General features: G+C 41.9%; 1 protein-coding gene across 6 annotated transcripts in view; it reads right to left on the bottom strand.

The window, feature by feature from the left end:
- MAPK14 (mitogen-activated protein kinase 14) overlaps positions 1–16,492 on the bottom strand; it is a 75,331-nt gene extending 58,839 nt beyond the window's left edge. For 5 of the 6 annotated variants that reach the window (XM_010818123.3, XM_059880390.1, XM_059880392.1 and 2 more), the window contains exon 1: positions 15,979–16,453. In XM_010818123.3, the coding sequence (XP_010816425.1) occupies positions 15,979–16,094 (116 nt within the window). In that variant the 5' untranslated portion in view covers positions 16,095–16,453. Of the gene's footprint in view, positions 1–15,978 lie in introns of all 6 variants that reach the window. The other variant, NM_001102174.1, reaches the window with a different exon arrangement.
- Positions 16,493–16,588: the final 96 nt, after the last annotated feature.

The following is a 16,588-nucleotide window of genomic DNA, read 5'->3' as shown; positions in this document are numbered from 1 at the left end:
GAAAATCCCATGGACAGAGGAGCCTGGCAGGCTACAGTCCATGGGGTGGCAAAGAGTCGGACACAACTGAGCGACTTCACTCTCTACTACAGAAATCTACTTGTTCTTTCTTCTAAATTCAGACAAGTGTGCAAGCATCACTGTACTTTTGATGCTTACCCTCTGCCCCTCCATTTTGGAAACAATGTCATGAAACTAAAGGCTACTTCGTGCAAAAACTGAAGTTTTTCATTTGAGAACTTCAAAAAATATTTAAAAACTTAACAACTGAAACACTGTCAGCTCTCTTTTAGTATCTACTCTCAAATATCTTGTTTTAATGTCTTCCTAACACTCTGATTTTTAAAATAAATCACAAAATTATCTACTTGTACTATATATAGTATTTTTAAATGGAGTTCAGCTTCTTACAATTACACTTTCAGATTGATTAGGAGAAAACCAGATGTTATTAATACAGTTGTTACAAGTACGTGCAATATGACCAATCCCCAGCTTTTTGATTTCTAAAAACTTCCTCTCAGAGACTTAAAACACAAATGACATATGAAAAATCTTACCAATAGATATATAGCCCAGAATGGGAAAAACTTATATAAATGATCACTTACCTTGCCTTGCAGACTTTACAGTTCAAAAACTTTTAGGCAAGTGCAGTATTTTCATAAAAATCTCACTCAGGAAAATATATCTGTGATAGGATTTATTAGGGACATTAGCCATGGGGCTGGCACTCAGGGAATGGTAACATATATGCTAATACTTGTCATTTCTAATCTGGTCCAATTCCTCCTGCAAAAGCTTCTAAACTATTGGAACAAAAATTTTTTCACAATTGCTTCAGTTTCTACTAGGCTGATGAACAGAAGTGAAGTGAACTGAATGTCGCTCAGTCGTGTCCGACTCTTTGTGACCCCATGGACTATACAGTCCATGGGATTCTCCAGGCCAGAATACTGGAGTGGGTAGCCTTTCCCTTCTCTAGAGGATCTTCCCAACCCAGGGGTCGAACCTGGGTCTCCAGCATTGTAGGTGGATTCTTCACTAGGCTGATGAAAACTAACATTCAAATTATACAGAAATTCACTTAGGCATGCAATCTAAAAATCCCAAACCATTTGCGATTAAAATGTACTTAATTTTCATTTGCTGAAAGCTCCATTTGAAAAAGAGTAATTCTATATTTCTTCACTGAAGCTTTAAAAGCTCTGTGGTGTCAATTAACATGAATCTCTCACTGCAAATATGAAGTATATATCTGCAATAGTTATCCCACATTGAACACAAAAATATTACACGTGGATTATTTTACTTCTTTTATTGGAGATTATTTTCCAAAGTCTTGTTAGAATGTTGCCACCATGGGTATGTATCTTCTCTACTTTTACCTGTTTGAAGGTTTCAATAATACACGTTTTATAAGTTGTCATTAAATAATTTTAACTCCTTTCGAGAAAATCTGAAATATTAAATAGACATCATATATTACATTGTAACTATTAGGTATTACCATCAATCAACTTTGCCTTGCTGCTACAATTAAAAGTCTTTTGCAATTACAGTGTTCATAGATTTCACATCCAGAAAAACACCCTACAAATATATGCTATGAACACGACTAGAGATGCACATAACAGGCATTAACATGACTTCACAACTTTCAGGTTTTGTTATTTCTGTGACTCTCATATTAAATATATATTTTTACAGTAACACTTAAGAGTACTAATTATCCATCACTAGATAATAAATTATCCCAAATTTTGGTGGCTTAAACAAGACTAGTATTTCAGTTTCTGTGAGTCAGGAATTCAGGAGCAGCTCAGTGAGGTAGTTCTGGCTCATGGTCCCACCTGAAGCTGCTGGCAAGATGCAGGCCACTGAAAGAGCCATCTGACCGCCTGCCTGAGGCTGGAGTATCCACTCCCAAGATGGTTCACCCGGTACTAGCAGGCCTTAGTTCTTTGCAATGTGGACCTCTCCATAGGGCTGCTCCAGTGTCTTCTCAACAGAACAGCCGGCTTCCCTAAAGCAGTGGTCCTCAATAGAGGTCCCTCAGGAGACATCTCAGTGTTTAAGACAACCAGAGGTGTCTGGTGGGGATGAGAGGGCAATGCTATTAGAATCTAGAGGGTAGAAGCCAGGGATACTGTTACATATCCTTCACAACGAAGAATTATCTGACCCCAAATACCAATAAATTAAAAGACGCTTACTGCTTGGAAGGAAAGTTATGACCAACCTAGACAGCATATTAAAAAGCAGAGACATTACTTCGTCAACAAACGTCCGTCTAGTCAAGGCTATGTTTTTTCCAGTGGTCATGTATGGATGTGAAAGTTTAGAAAGAAAGCTGAGTGCTGAAGAATTGATGCTTTTGAAATGTGGTATTGGAGAAGACTCTTGAGAGTTCCTTGGACTGCAAGGAGATCCAACCAGTCCATCCTAAAGGAAATCAGTCCTGGGTGTTCATTGGAAGGACTGATGTTGAAGCTGAAACTCCCAATACTTTGCCCATCTGATGTGAAGAGCTGACTCATTTGAAGAGACCCTGATGCTGGGAAAGATTGAGGGCAGGAGGAGAAGGGGACAACAGAGGATGAGATGCTTGGATGGCATCACTGACTCAATGGACATGGGTTTGGGTGGACTCCGGGAGTTGGTGATGGACAGGGAGGCCTGGTGTGCTGCCGTTCATGGGGTCACAAAGAGTTGGACACAACTGAGCAACCGAACTGAACTGAAATACCAATAGTACTGAGGCTGAGAAACTGCCCCAGAGCAGATGATCTCAAAGGAAGACCAAGGCAGGAGTCACAATGTCTTTTACGACCTACCCTCAGAAGTCACACTCCATCAGTTCTACCACATTCTATGCTTTAGAAAACGTGAGTCACTAAATAACCGCCTTCACACAAGGGGAGGAGATTTAAGTACCACTCCTTTGAAACAGGAGTATCAAATATTTTTACATCATTACACTTAGCAACTTGATTTTTTAAATAAAAATACTAGAAAATATCTTGCTTACTTTTGCTAATACCATGTAAGTACTTTTTATTGTTCCAGAAAAAAAAAATCATCAAAATTCCACTTAACAAAGCTATGTTTGCATCTCAGTGAATGGTCTCTGTAGTCTTTCAATGATTTGATATAAAAAAATTCTAAGCATAAACATAGGCAGTCTGACATAGAGAAAAGTAAACTAGTAGTTAAAAGATTTCAGTTCTAGTTTTGGTTCTGGAATTTCCTAGCAGATGATCGTGGCCAAAGCGTCTATGAGTCTGCTTCCAAGTCAATAAAATGGGGGTGTCATTAGCCCTGCTTATCTTACAATGCTGTTTTGAGGCTCACATAAGATAATTATGTATGAACTATAACTTTATGAACAATAAAGGACAGGCAGTAAGTGTTCCAAATGGATATGAATGTGTTACTATATAAGAGTTTCATGATCAGCTTCCAGCATGGGGTTTATCACATAGCAAATTTTCAATATGTATTTTTAGATCTCTTACTCTGAAATTTGAGGTTGAGTATATTTCTGAAGTAACAGTAAGATAGAGCAGTTATTAAAACATAACCAAAGGTTCAAATCCTTGATCATTTGTTATGTTATAGAAAATTAAAATATCATTTCTACAAGTTAAAATGCACATTTACTCAGCAGTTAACAGATAGAATCTAAGAGTTACTACAATCAGCAATATAATGCAGCCAATTCTTTAGTCTGAACTGAAAAAAAACCAAGGTATTACTTTATATATTTGTTTCCCAATTTAGACTTTAAAGGAGAGCAGAAGTTATAATGTATTTATCTATTTATCCTTAAGAACATAATGCAAGGTAAGTACATAAATACCAAAGATCCTGACCTCAAGGAATTAAGAAGTTCAACTGGGGAGTCAGGCTGAACAGAAACGCACATAAATTACTAAAAACTTTTACAAAGCAATATATTTGCTTCCTGCAATCCATTCTGTAACACTCCAATCAGATCAATTTTAAAATACTTCCCCTCCTACTTTACAACTCAAGAAACTATAGCTAGCTCTCCACTGCCCAGAAAAATGCAATTGCTTTAGTCCTACTCCCCCTAATAATTTCTGGAGGTAGGACCCAAGCATCTGTATGTTTAAAGGCTCCACAAGTGATTCTGAAGCACACGCAGAATGAAAACCAGAAGTGGGTTCACCCTATCTGAGACATTCCTCCTGTCAGGCTAGTCCATCTCATATCTCATTTTCTTAGTTACGTTTTCTCCTGTTACCTAAAAATGTTCCCTTTCTAGAAATGTTCCAAATACTACCCATCCTTCAAAATAATCCTCAAATCCTTCTTCCTCCATGAAACATTCTAGCTACTATAGCCTACTGGACCTCCAAACTTCTGTATACATCAATACTTAAAAAAAAAAATCTTATTCATTTATGTATTTGTCTGTGCTGGATGTTCACTGCTGCTCGGGCTTTTTCTCTAGTTGCAGCAGGTAGGGGCTACTCTCTAGTTGCGGTGCATGAGCTTCAGAAGCTGCAGCCACGGGCTGAGTATTTACGGCTTCCAGGCTCTAGAGCCCCGGCTCAGTAGTTGTGGCACATGGGCTTAGTTGCTCCACAGCATGTAGAGGATCAAACCTATGTCTCTCGCACTGGCAGGCAGATTCTTTACCACTGAGACACCAGGAAAGCCACACACACACCTTCCAGTGTATAAAAGAAACAGATACAACACATGAGTGAACATATATATATAAAGTGAAGTCACTCAGTCGTGTCCGACTCTTTGTGACCCCATGGACTGTACCCTACCTGGCTCCTCCATCCATGGAATTTTCCAGGCAAGAGTACTAGAGTGGGTTGCCATTTCCTTCTCCAGGGGATCTTCCCAACCCAGGGATTGAACCTGGGTCTTCCGCATTGCAGACAGACACTTTACCATCTGAGCCACCTGGCAAGCCCTAGATAGATATATACATATATAACATATTCACTAATCTGTTATATCTGTTTCTTTTATACACTGGAAGCCATTTAACACTGTCAGATGAATGCCGAACAGATTTTTTTCACTAAAACAAACCTATAACATAAATACAAAAATACACATATTTCAAACTTCCAAAATTATGTTGCCTTACTACCTAGAGTTACAGAAATCTTTAGCAAACTGGCTCATCTCCTGATTGTAATTTTCACGGCCACTGTCATTCAACAGTGTTAATGAAAAGCTTCCTTCAAGTATCCGATCCACATATCTAAGGCTGAACCATACAAGTTTATAACCTGAATCTAATCCTAAGGTAGTTAATATCTCAGAGACTGTCCTCAAGAAATATGTAGAAAAATAATCAGGGGGAGGCATGAAACATTACTTTTCAATAGCCTCGAAATCCAAAGGGTTAGACATTCTTGACATTAGGTTTGGAACTATAAACTTGGACGTACAGTATATGAACAAGGCCATTGTTGAGACTGCATTGGACAATGAATTCAAAAGGAGAATATAGTGTACTGTTTCCTTTTGTAGGTGGAAAATTCAACTTACCCTATCAAGTTTTCACTCAGGGCCAATCAATCCAAACATACAGGGTTTATAAACAGTGCTCAACCAAAGGTGATTTTGCCTCCAGATTACATGTGGCAACGTCTAGAAACATTTTTGGTTGTCACACCGGGGGTTCCAACTGGCATCTAGTGGGTAGGGATACAAGGATGCTGTTAAATACCCTACAACGCACAAGACAGTCCCCACAACAACAACAAAATATCGACCCAAGATGTCAACAGGATGAGTAATCCTGCTGCTGCTGCTGCTGAGTCACTTCAGTCGTGTCCGACTCTGTGCGACCCCAAAGACGGCAGCCCACCAGGCTGCCCCGTCCCTGGGATCCTCCAGGCAAGAATGCTGGAGTGGGTCGCCATTTCCTTCTCCAATGCATGAAAGTGAAAGTGAAGTCGCTCAGTCGTGTCTGACCCTCAGAGACCCCATGGACTGCAGCCCACCAGGCTCCTCCATCCATGGGATTTTCCAGGCATAAGTATTGGAGTGGGGTGCCATTGCCCTCTCCCGAGTAATCCTAGTGTTACACTATATTTGGGAATGTAAACACAGCTTGACAGATGCTCATAATAGTTATTGTCTATTTTCTTAACTTGCTATTTTTTCCCCTTTTGCATCAGTTCAGTTCAGTCGCTCAGTCGTGTCCGACTCTTTGCGACCCCATGAACCGCAGCACGCCAGGCCTCCCTGTCCATCACCAACTCCCAGAGTCCACCAAAACCCATGTCCCTTTAGTCGGTGATGCCATCCAACCATCTCATCCTCTGTCATCCCCTTCTCCTCCTGCCCTCAATCTTTCCCAGCATCAGGGGTTTTTTCCAAATGAGTTAGCTCTTCACATTAAGTGGCCAAAGTACTGGAGTTTCAGCTTCAACATCAGTCCTTCCAATGAACACCCAGGACTGATTTCCTTTAGGATGGACTGGTTGGATCTCCTTGCAGTCCAAGGCACTCTCAAGAGTGTTCTCCAACACCACAGTTCAAACTCATCAATTCTTCAGCGCTCAGCCTTTTTTATAGTCCAACTCTCACATCCATACATGACCACAGGAAAAACCATAGCCTTGACTAGACGGACCTTTGTTGACAAAGTAATGTCTCTGCTTTTGAATATGCTATCTAGGTTGGTCATAACTTTCCTTCCAAGGAGTAAGTGTCTTTTAATTTCATGGCTGTAATCACCACCTGCAGTGATTTTGGAGCCCAGAAAAATAAAGTCAGCCACCGTTTCTACTGTTTCCTCATCTATTTGCCATGAAATGATGGCATCAATATCATTTAATTTATTGAGATTGCTAATTTCAAAGTAGATGATTCAAAGCATAAGGCATTTAGGACACTAACCTAGGAATCAGAAACTGAAGCAAGTCAAACTTGTAATGTCAGGTGAGGAAATTATTAAACTTCTAGCAATATAAGATACCAACACCAATATTTCACTTCAATTTAATACTAAGATCACTGAGAAGTCATATTTTACTATAACAAATGAGAAAGATAACTAAGATTTTCACCAGCGTGTGGTAGCCTGGAGAAGGAAACATAAATAGAAACTTATTATTCAAAAGTCTAAGTTCAAGAAGAAGAAGAAGGCAACGGCACCCCACTCCAGTACTCTTGCCTGGAAAATCCCATGGACTGAGCCTGGTAGGCTGCAGTCCATGGGGTCGCTAAGGGTCAGACACGACTCAGCGACTTCACTTTCACTTTCATGCATTGGAGAAGGAAATGGCAACCCACTCCAGTGTTCTTGCCTGGAGAATCCCAGGGACGGGGGAGCCTGGTGGGCTGCTGTCTATGGGGTCACACAGAGTCGGACATGACTGAAGCGACTTAGCAGCAGCAAGTTCAAGACGGTTCAAGCTACCTAACAATCCTACATGAAGGATTTGACAGAAGAGGGGAAAAAGGAATTGTTACTAGGGATATTAAGGATAAAGCAATTATTTATGAGAATAAAGTTATATTTACCACAAGGATAAGGAAATATAAGAATGAAGAGTTCAGAAAATACTGCATAAACCAGACACTTCAACTTAAGTGTCACCGGATAGACTTGGGGCATCGCATCTGGTCCCATCACTTCATGGCAAATAGAAAGAGAAAACGTGGAAGCGGTAACAGATTTTATTTTCTTGGGCTCCAAAATCAGTGTGGACGGTGACTGCAGCCGTGAAATTAAAAGACACTTGCTCTCTGGTTGGAAAGCTAAGATAAATCTAGATAGCGTATTAAAAAGCAGAGAGATCACTTTGTCAACAAAGGTCCATAAAGTCAAAGTTATCGTTTTCCCAGGAGTCACGTACAGATGTGAGAGCTGGACCATAAAGATGGCTGAGCACTGAAGAATTGATGCTTTAGAACGGTAGTGCTGGAGAAGACTCTTGAGAGTCCTGTGGACAGAAAGGAGATCCAACCAGTCCATCCTAAAGAAATCAACCCTGAATATTCATTGGAAGGACTGATGCTGAAACTGAGGCTCCCATACTTTGGCCACCTGATGTGAAGAGCCAACGCACTGGAAAAGATCCTGATGCTGAGAAAGATTGAAGGTAAAAGGAGAAGGGGGTGGCATAGGATGAGATGGTTAGACAGCATCATCAACTTAATGGACATGATTTTGAGCAAACTCCGGGCAATAGTGGAGGACAGGGGAGCCTGGTGTGCTGCAGTCTGTGGGGTTGCAAAGAGCTGGACACGGCTTAGTGCCTGAACAACAGCAAACAATTTGCAGGTGAGAAGGTCAGAGACACTACCCCACATGGAATTACAGAGCTGCATTAAGTATCTAGACCCTGGAGAAGGAAATGGCAACCTACTCCAGTATTCTTGCCAGGAAAATCCCAAGGACAGAGAAGCCTGGTGGGCTGCAGTCTATGGCGTCACAAAGAGTTGGACACGCCTGAATGACTGGGCATGCACGCACCTGAGTGTCTAGAGGACTCTTACCCTCATTGTCCCTTTCTTCCCCTAAGACACAGCCTCCCTGAGCCCTCGGCAGATCAAAAGAAGAAGTTCTGACCTCTTGTGGGCACATGCTGATGTCATCACTTTCTAGTTCTGAATCAGATGGAAAGGTCTCTCTGACAGAGATTTCAAACACATACCCTTGCAACAAAGTTGCCCTTGATGTACAAAAGTTATCAGTATGTCACTAGATTCAAGAGAGACACTGAAAAATCCAAAAGAAGATTTCAAGATAAGCATTAGAAATAGAAAAGAAGATTTGAGATGGCAACTAAAGCTGAAAGAATGCAGAAAAGAAAAGTTACAAAGGCCTTCCAAAAATAATCTCTGAGAAAGCAACACAAATGTGCCCCTTCTAGACTGCTGTTTTCAAAAGCAAGAACCCTTTCTGCTTTTTTGTTTTTTCAATCTTTATAAACAAAACACCTCCAACAGTGCTTTAGCACTGGCCAAACTAAATTAATGAAGTTAAGAAAGCAAAGAAGAAATTGGTGTGGGTTTTTTCATGATTTTTTTTTTTTTTGGTATAATAATGTGTGATGCCTATACTCTGGCCCTTAAGCTTGGAAAAGCAACAGATGCGTACTTGTGGGTAGACTGACAGTAAGCCACACGCACTCACGCATCTTCCTTTGTGTCCCAGGCACAGTGACAATGTCACCAAGGCCTAAGAGGAGAAGGTTTTGAGGAAAACAAGGAAATCTGTAACATCATTCAAAGCAACAGGAGCCAACATGCTCAGGGTATAAAGTTACTCAGACAGCAGGCTTAGACAAAATAAACATTTGTTCTATTACCTTTTTGTTATGTTGTCATGGGAATCTGTGTTTAGGAATACTTATTTTCTGCAACTAGATGATAGAGCAGTAAAAGGGGGATGGCTTTCATATGAGAAAGAAACTTTTATCTGTAAAGGCAGAAAAGAAAAGAAAGAAATCCTACGGGTTTTTAATGGGGCCACATGTGTAGAACCTTTCAATCCATAAGATTTATTCAAGTTAACGGAGAAGTTCACTGGGGGCTCGGAGCCAAAACACTGTTAACAGGTAATAATAATCCAACAGCTACTAAAATTATTGTAATAGGGGAAAGGCAGAGGAATGTAAAGCAGATACACGGCCAAGTAAAACAGAAAATAAATGAGATCTTAAGAGCTGAAAGAAGGTAAAAATGACTTTTTAAAATAACCCAATAGTAAGAAAAAACCTAGAAGCCCAAACAAGTTAGAAAACATTCCACCTGCCAGCAGGCTAATCTTCTTTTGTCACCAGAAGTCTAGAGCTAATCTCTCTGCTCCCTTCCTTTTGGCAACAGAAACCCGAAAAGTGAAGTAAGCTTCACATGTTATTTAAAGAGCTGGACCAGAGTACCCTGAATTTCCAGGGCCCACCAAAAGTACTGGCTCAGGGACACTGAGCCTTCTGGAAGGAGCATGGGTCACGGCTGGGCACCAATTCATCTGACTCCTCCACTCTGTCCCTAAGTACGACTAGCACCTCTGAATGGGTAAGAAACAGAAATGAAAAAGCAGGGACCCCAGTGCAGAGTGAGCTCGGAAAACAGGGCCTTTGCATGTGGTGATCCCTCAACATGGAATGTTCTTCCTTCCCACTCAAGTCCAACCAGTGTCCATCACTTCCTTCAGGTCTTTGCTCAGGTGTCACTCCATCACGGAGGCCTACCCCGTCTACCCTGCTTAAAGGTGCAACAGCTATCCCAGTACTCCCTCCCCTCTCCTTACTTAACTTTCCTCGTAGTGCTTATCACCCGACATGCTATAACTCTTACTTACTTATTTACTGTCTACCTCTGTTTGCCTTCCCCTTAGCCTATAGGTTCTTACAGGCAGAACTTCTCATGTTTTGCTCACACTCCATCTCTACCACCTAAAAAGTGACCCCCCCCCCCACACACACAACAGGTGGATAAGTATCAGTATAACACACAAGAGTCCTATCCTCAGGGAGATGAGCATGAACCCATCCTCCTCTGTCTAACTCCACGACCATACACCCTATAAGACCCCAAAGTTGAGACCTATCCATCTGTCCAAGGCCAAAACTTAGGCGTCATTCTGGACTCCTCTCTCTTCTGTACGTTTTTCTCCCCAACATTCAGCCTAGGAGCCAAGTATGTCAGAACCCAGGATCCATCGTCGAAAGTGCAGAATCTACTAACCACCACCTACTTCCCTCCCTAGAACAAATTATTTAAAGGCTAAAATGCTGGGCGTTTGGTTAACTTTATAAAATCTTAACGCACACGTACTAACTTTACGGAAACACTATGCAAAGACAACTACTTCTAGTACTAAAAGCTTCATTTACTTCAACAAACTAACAAAAACTTCAGGTTTAGAAATTCTGTTTTCATTTGTCCTGAAGAAACACATGAATCACTTCCAAGTACATGACAAGATGAAAAGATTTCTAGGTTTCAGAGCCAAGGGAACCCACTTCATAACAAGGTGTGTTGTTTTTTTGTTGTTGTTTGTTTGTTTGTTTTGAGCTCTACAGTAATTATACCTCTTGGATAGGAAAAAAATCAATACTAAATTTCACAGCAAACAGCAAACATCCAAGGTATCTTCAAAGGCCTAGAGAAGCAGTTACTTCTATTTATATCCTATACTTACATAACAGAAACATGTACAGATAGTCTCAACTTTCCAAAATGTGCACAGAAGAATTTCAAACCAAAGGGATCCATAAATTCAGGAATTAATTATTTGCACTGATAATTCTTCGGGAACTGGTCCCATCAATTCTGAGGAAGAGATGTGACTTTAGTAAGTCATTACACCTCAGGTGAGTCAGGCTTACACTGGTGGGATTGGTTTGTCATAGCTCTACTATTTCAAATGACCCAGCAACGCCTTTCTTCTCAAAAGGAGGGTGGGGAGAGGCAAACAGCACCAGAGAAGGTGCCACCAATCTTAGCAGCCTAAAGCACAGGAAAGGAGAATTCTGAAGTACTGAAATCACAGAACCAAATCCAAAGTAGTATACGATTCCTTTAATGAGTCCAGCTCCTCATCCATAAAACTATGTTAATACTAGCCTTTACAGAGCCAGTGAAAGCTGAATAATGCTTTGAATGCAAATACATTATAAAGTATAAAATCCCATAAGAATGTTTGTCAATACTAAAGTGAGATATTAATAGATCTTTGAGGCTAAAGCAGAGGGAAATCAAAGGCAGAGTAGTCCTCAGTATCAAGGAATTAAACTGGCAGAACTGAAAGTCGAGAGGTTCAGGATACCCTTATTTTCAAATGGGAGCCTGTGGAAAATGGGAATCTGACAAATAATGACTTTATAGCCAAATTAAACGAACTCTTTCTTAAAAGTCTTTACATATCAATAATACAAATATTTTGCCATTGTGTTTAAATATTTATTGGTTGGTACTGGTAACATGCAGCCAATCACCTTGCTTTTGGTTACAAAGACAAGCAAATAGAAAGAAAGATCAGCATGGGCTTACTATCGCCACTAGAAAAATAAAAGACTGCCCCTCTCACTCCAGTACTTTTGCCTGGAAAATTTCATGGATGGAGGAGCCTGGTAGGCTACAGTCCATGGGGTTGCAAAGAGTTGGACCCAACTGAGCGACTTCACCTTCTTTCTTTCTGATAGTTCCTTTCAGAGAAGGAAATGGCAACCCACTCCAGTGTTCTTGCCTGGAGAATGCCATGGATGGAGGGGCCTGATGGGCTACAGTTTATGGGACTGCAAAGAGTCAGACATGACTAAGCAACTAATACACACACATACACCCCTCTCACTGATTAGGAGTCAGGAAAGTCACCTCTGCACACTCTATAATGACAGTCTTGTATTTATTTGTGCCCTAGCTCATGCTTTAAAAAAAAAAAAAAAGATTTAAAATGATGAGTGGCTATTAATACTAAAAAACTTGGCTTCACTTATCTTTACTACATTTATTTTCACAAAGCATTTAGGATGTTGGATTTGACCTCTTAGTAAATTCTGCCATTCTTTTACCAAAGTTTTGGTATATACTTTATATACTGATGATAAATATAAACAGCACAGAATAATGCCCAGAACATAGAAAGCAATCCATAAAACGTAGTTATTATTCACATCACACTATAAACCCTACCAGGGAATGAACTGTCTTTGTCTTGTTTAACAGTTTAGCTCAAGAAACCTAGCCTGCTATCTGGTCTGTGAGTGTGCTAAGTCATTTCAGTCATGTCTGACTCTTTGCAACCCTATGGACTGTAGCCCACCAGGCTCCTCTGTCCAAGCGGAGTCTCCAGGCAAGAATACTGGAGTGGTTTACCATTTCCTCCTCCACAGGATCTTCCCCACCCAGGGATCAAACTTGTGTCTCTTGCATTGGCAGGCGGGTGGGTTCCTTACCACTAGCACCACCTGGGGCGCCCCTAAAGATGTGTGCGTGCTGAGCTGCTGGTCCATAGTTGGTACTCAATAAATATTATTTAATAAGTGATTAAATATGATTTAAGAATAATTCTGATCTCTCACCTGTTTTATGGTTACCACTGCCTCACCTCCTATAATCAAAGGCAAGAGTCTGGAAAACCCATACACCAGAGGAAGGGCATTTAAGTTCCTGTTTATATTTCCTTAAACTCACCACAAAGATCCTCCCCCGCCCCTTTTGTCCCCAAACCACAAAATCAATGCTTTGCAACACGGTACTCTTAAACAATTTTGCTTCATTTCCCCTCACTGACAGTGCACAAAGTTCCTTAAAGTTGCAAGCTTTAGTTTAGTTCCCTTTACCCCTTAAAGAAGGAAAGGCATATTTGTAAAACTCTAATACTCAAATTTCTATTTTGATTCCTTGATGTTTCATTCACAATTAGTTATCACATTTGCTTTACTAGATACTTAGTACAAATGAAAATACTGAAAATTGGCTTAATTTTTTTTTAACTTTTAAAGTTAACACATCAAAGTGTATCACACTTCAGAGCAATCAAATTAGGAAACTGACACATTATTTCAGTGATGTTGCGTTCCTTGAAATACTTTCAGAGATTCTTTTTTGGAACAGACTTCAATCCAGTTCTACAAGTCACACAGGAAATTCTGTGTCATTACTTTATGGTTACAACTCCTATTTGACCTCAAACAGTATCACCAGCCTGGCTGCCTAATCTTTTTCACCAGAGTCGAGTCCAACTTCTCTAAATTATTTGGATTCAATCTAACTTCGTTATTTCCTAAAATCAAATCTGCTCTAAAAAAAAAAAATGAAGATAGTGAAAAATAACACAGGCTCCAAAGTGGATTCTAAGTTTAAAAAACAATTTTTTTTTCTACCACACCTAAAAGCTGCTGACTGAAAGAACAACTTGAAATAACTACTCTGAATGAGATAACACATGTGAATGTAAATTCTGGTATTTTCAATCCAAAATCAACTACACTTGTTTACAGTCAATTGTCACATAATATCGGTTATTTTTCTCCACCAATATGTTATAGGTTACACCTTAAATACTCTTGGCAGAACTGCCTCCACAGAAAGACACACAAGAAACTTAACAGGGGTTGTTTCTTGAGAAAAGAACTAGTACAACTGGACAAAGAGAAAGGAAAACTTTTCACTGTCTTTCTATGCCTTTTTACATTTTATACAATGTGAATGTATTACCTACTTTTAAAAACCTGTTTAAAAAATTACTTTCAAGTGTCAGTTTCAATGGCTTCTATAAACCAGAAAAATAAAGCACTAAAAAATGTGTTCGTGTTTTATCAGCACTTCAAGGGATCTCCAGGGCCAGGGCTGAGTGATTCACATCAACTGTAGGGAAACCTTGCAAGCAGTTCACTGAACTCCCCACAGTTAAGCCGTATCACTCCACTAAAGTTTAAACAATGATGATTGGAAACAAAAATTCAGTACCACAAAAATTAATGTGTCAATTCTAGAATGAAAACTGGCCGTAAACAAGTGAGCTATTAAAGAAGCAATGATCCAAACACATCTTCGAAAATTAGCAAATCAACAGCACGCTATAAAAATGGAAAAAAGATGTCAAGCACAGGGCCAACAGCGACATCACTCAAGCAGCCTGAACTAGAAAACGCAATACGATCTGTTGCTGGACACAATTGCACAATCTCAATTACCCAGAAGATTCTACCAAACAGGAAATTCATGCTGGGGCTTTAAGAAACACAGGAATTATATTCAAAGATTAACAAGTCTAAAAGCCTGGAATCTGCTGTGAAACAAAAAACTAATTTTGTAGACCTCTTTGCAAATAATGCATGCACAGGAATTACATCAAATAGCTTCAGGTCAGCCCTCAAATTACACAAAATCTAAAATACAGTGTATAAAACCTTAGAAGTTAGAAAAGTTAGCAAACTGAGGTCTGGAAATTTTACAGTAGCATTTAATTTAAAAGACATTCATAGTGTGAATTAAAGCTGAAGTGTCTCTTCCTTCCTTTGCTATATACTCCATATCCCATGAAAACCATTATGTACCCCTCAGTCTGTAAGTGCAGATTAAGTTCTCTGCAAACCCTCTAAAGGACTTTAAAAACAGTGTTTCACAAGAATTATCACGATTAAAAAATATTTATAATACATCGCAGCATTGTTAATAACTTTTTGATCTTGAGGGCGTCCAACGGATCTGAACCTCACTTGCTCCAAAGGAGAAAATTGTTTTGTCAAACAATACTTAAATGAGCGGTGGTATGTGACTAATCAGCGAGGCCGCCAGCTTCTCAAGCTGCAGTGTTTGCAGGCACTACCACCACCCCCCACTCTGCGAAAAGGAAATACGCTTTCAACTGAATCGGAAACACACCACTCAAGCTGGCACAGGGCTCACCGAGATAAAGTCGGTATTTTAAGCTCCCTGGATAGCTGCTAATTCAAGTGCGAATTGAAAAAGAACCCTTCTCAAAATGCAATTTCGACAGAGGTTTGCAAAAAAGCCCGAACTCAACGCCCTTCGTCCTCAGTTTTGTTCAGATGACCGCAGTCGAGCTTTGCCCTTCTGCTTCTCCGGGCAGCTCCCGGGCTTGTCTGCTCCGAGGGCAGGCACATCTCGAGAGAGCCCTTCTGCTCGATGCCAGCAGGGAGAGACCTCCGAAGAAGGACCCGTGTTTCTGCCCCCGTAGCAGCAGCCCCTTCCCCCACCCCACCTCCAAGGGAACGCGCGGGGTGCGAGTCAGGGCCCGGCTCCAACACCATCACCCACCGCCCACCGCGGACCTGTGTCCTACACATAGCTGACCATCTACGTGGGCGTGCAGGGTGGGGGTGCAAGGGGCACAGGGAGTGCAGGACAGGGGTCGAAGAGGGCTGGGATGCCCTCCCTCCAAGGAAAATTCCTGCCGCTGGGTGCATTGCTGAGCCGTGGGGGCAGGCCCGACTCTGGGGCATACGGAGACACCCGGCCCAGCGAGGCCCCCGGCCCGGTGACACTCACCACACGGAGCCATAGGCGCCGGAGCCCACCGGGGACAGGTTCTGGTAACGCTCGGGCACCTCCCAGATGGTCTTGTTCAGCTCCTGCCGGTAGAACGTGGGCCTCTCCTGAGACATCTTCCAGCGGTGGCCGCGGGGCGAGGAGGTGGCCCTTGCGGGGCCCCGCCTGCACCCGCACCCGCTTCCCCTGACCTCGTAGCCCGCCCGGCCGGGCAGGGAATCCTGCGCTGGCCGCCCGCGCAGGTGCGGCTGCGGCGACCCTGAAGACTCCCGCGCGCGCGCGCGGCCCCTGTCAGCCGCAGCGGCTGGACGCGCCTCACCGACGGCGGGGGAAGCCCTGCGAAGGGCCGGGGCACGCTCCGGGGCCCTGCGCTGGCGCCCCGCCCAGCTCTCCCTGCACTCTCTCCACACCCAGCCGACTCCCGGCTGCGCGGCGGGGTCACAGCTCCAGCTGCAGCGCCCGCGGAGCTTGCAGTGGTCGCCTTTCCCAGAGCCAGCGAACAGGAGGCTCCCGCCGTGCTCTCGCGAGAACAGCTCCCAGACCTCTCCTCGAGCCGAGATTTTACCCAATATGGAACCTGCCCGCGGGAGGGGGGGTTGATGAAGGGAGA

This window comes from Bos taurus, chromosome 23, assembly GCF_002263795.3.
Source record: "Bos taurus isolate L1 Dominette 01449 registration number 42190680 breed Hereford chromosome 23, ARS-UCD2.0, whole genome shotgun sequence".
Classification (NCBI taxonomy): Eukaryota; Metazoa; Chordata; class Mammalia; order Artiodactyla; family Bovidae; genus Bos; species Bos taurus.
The sequence above is the reverse complement of the archived record's forward strand: the minus strand, read 5'-3'. Positions and strand labels throughout refer to the sequence as shown.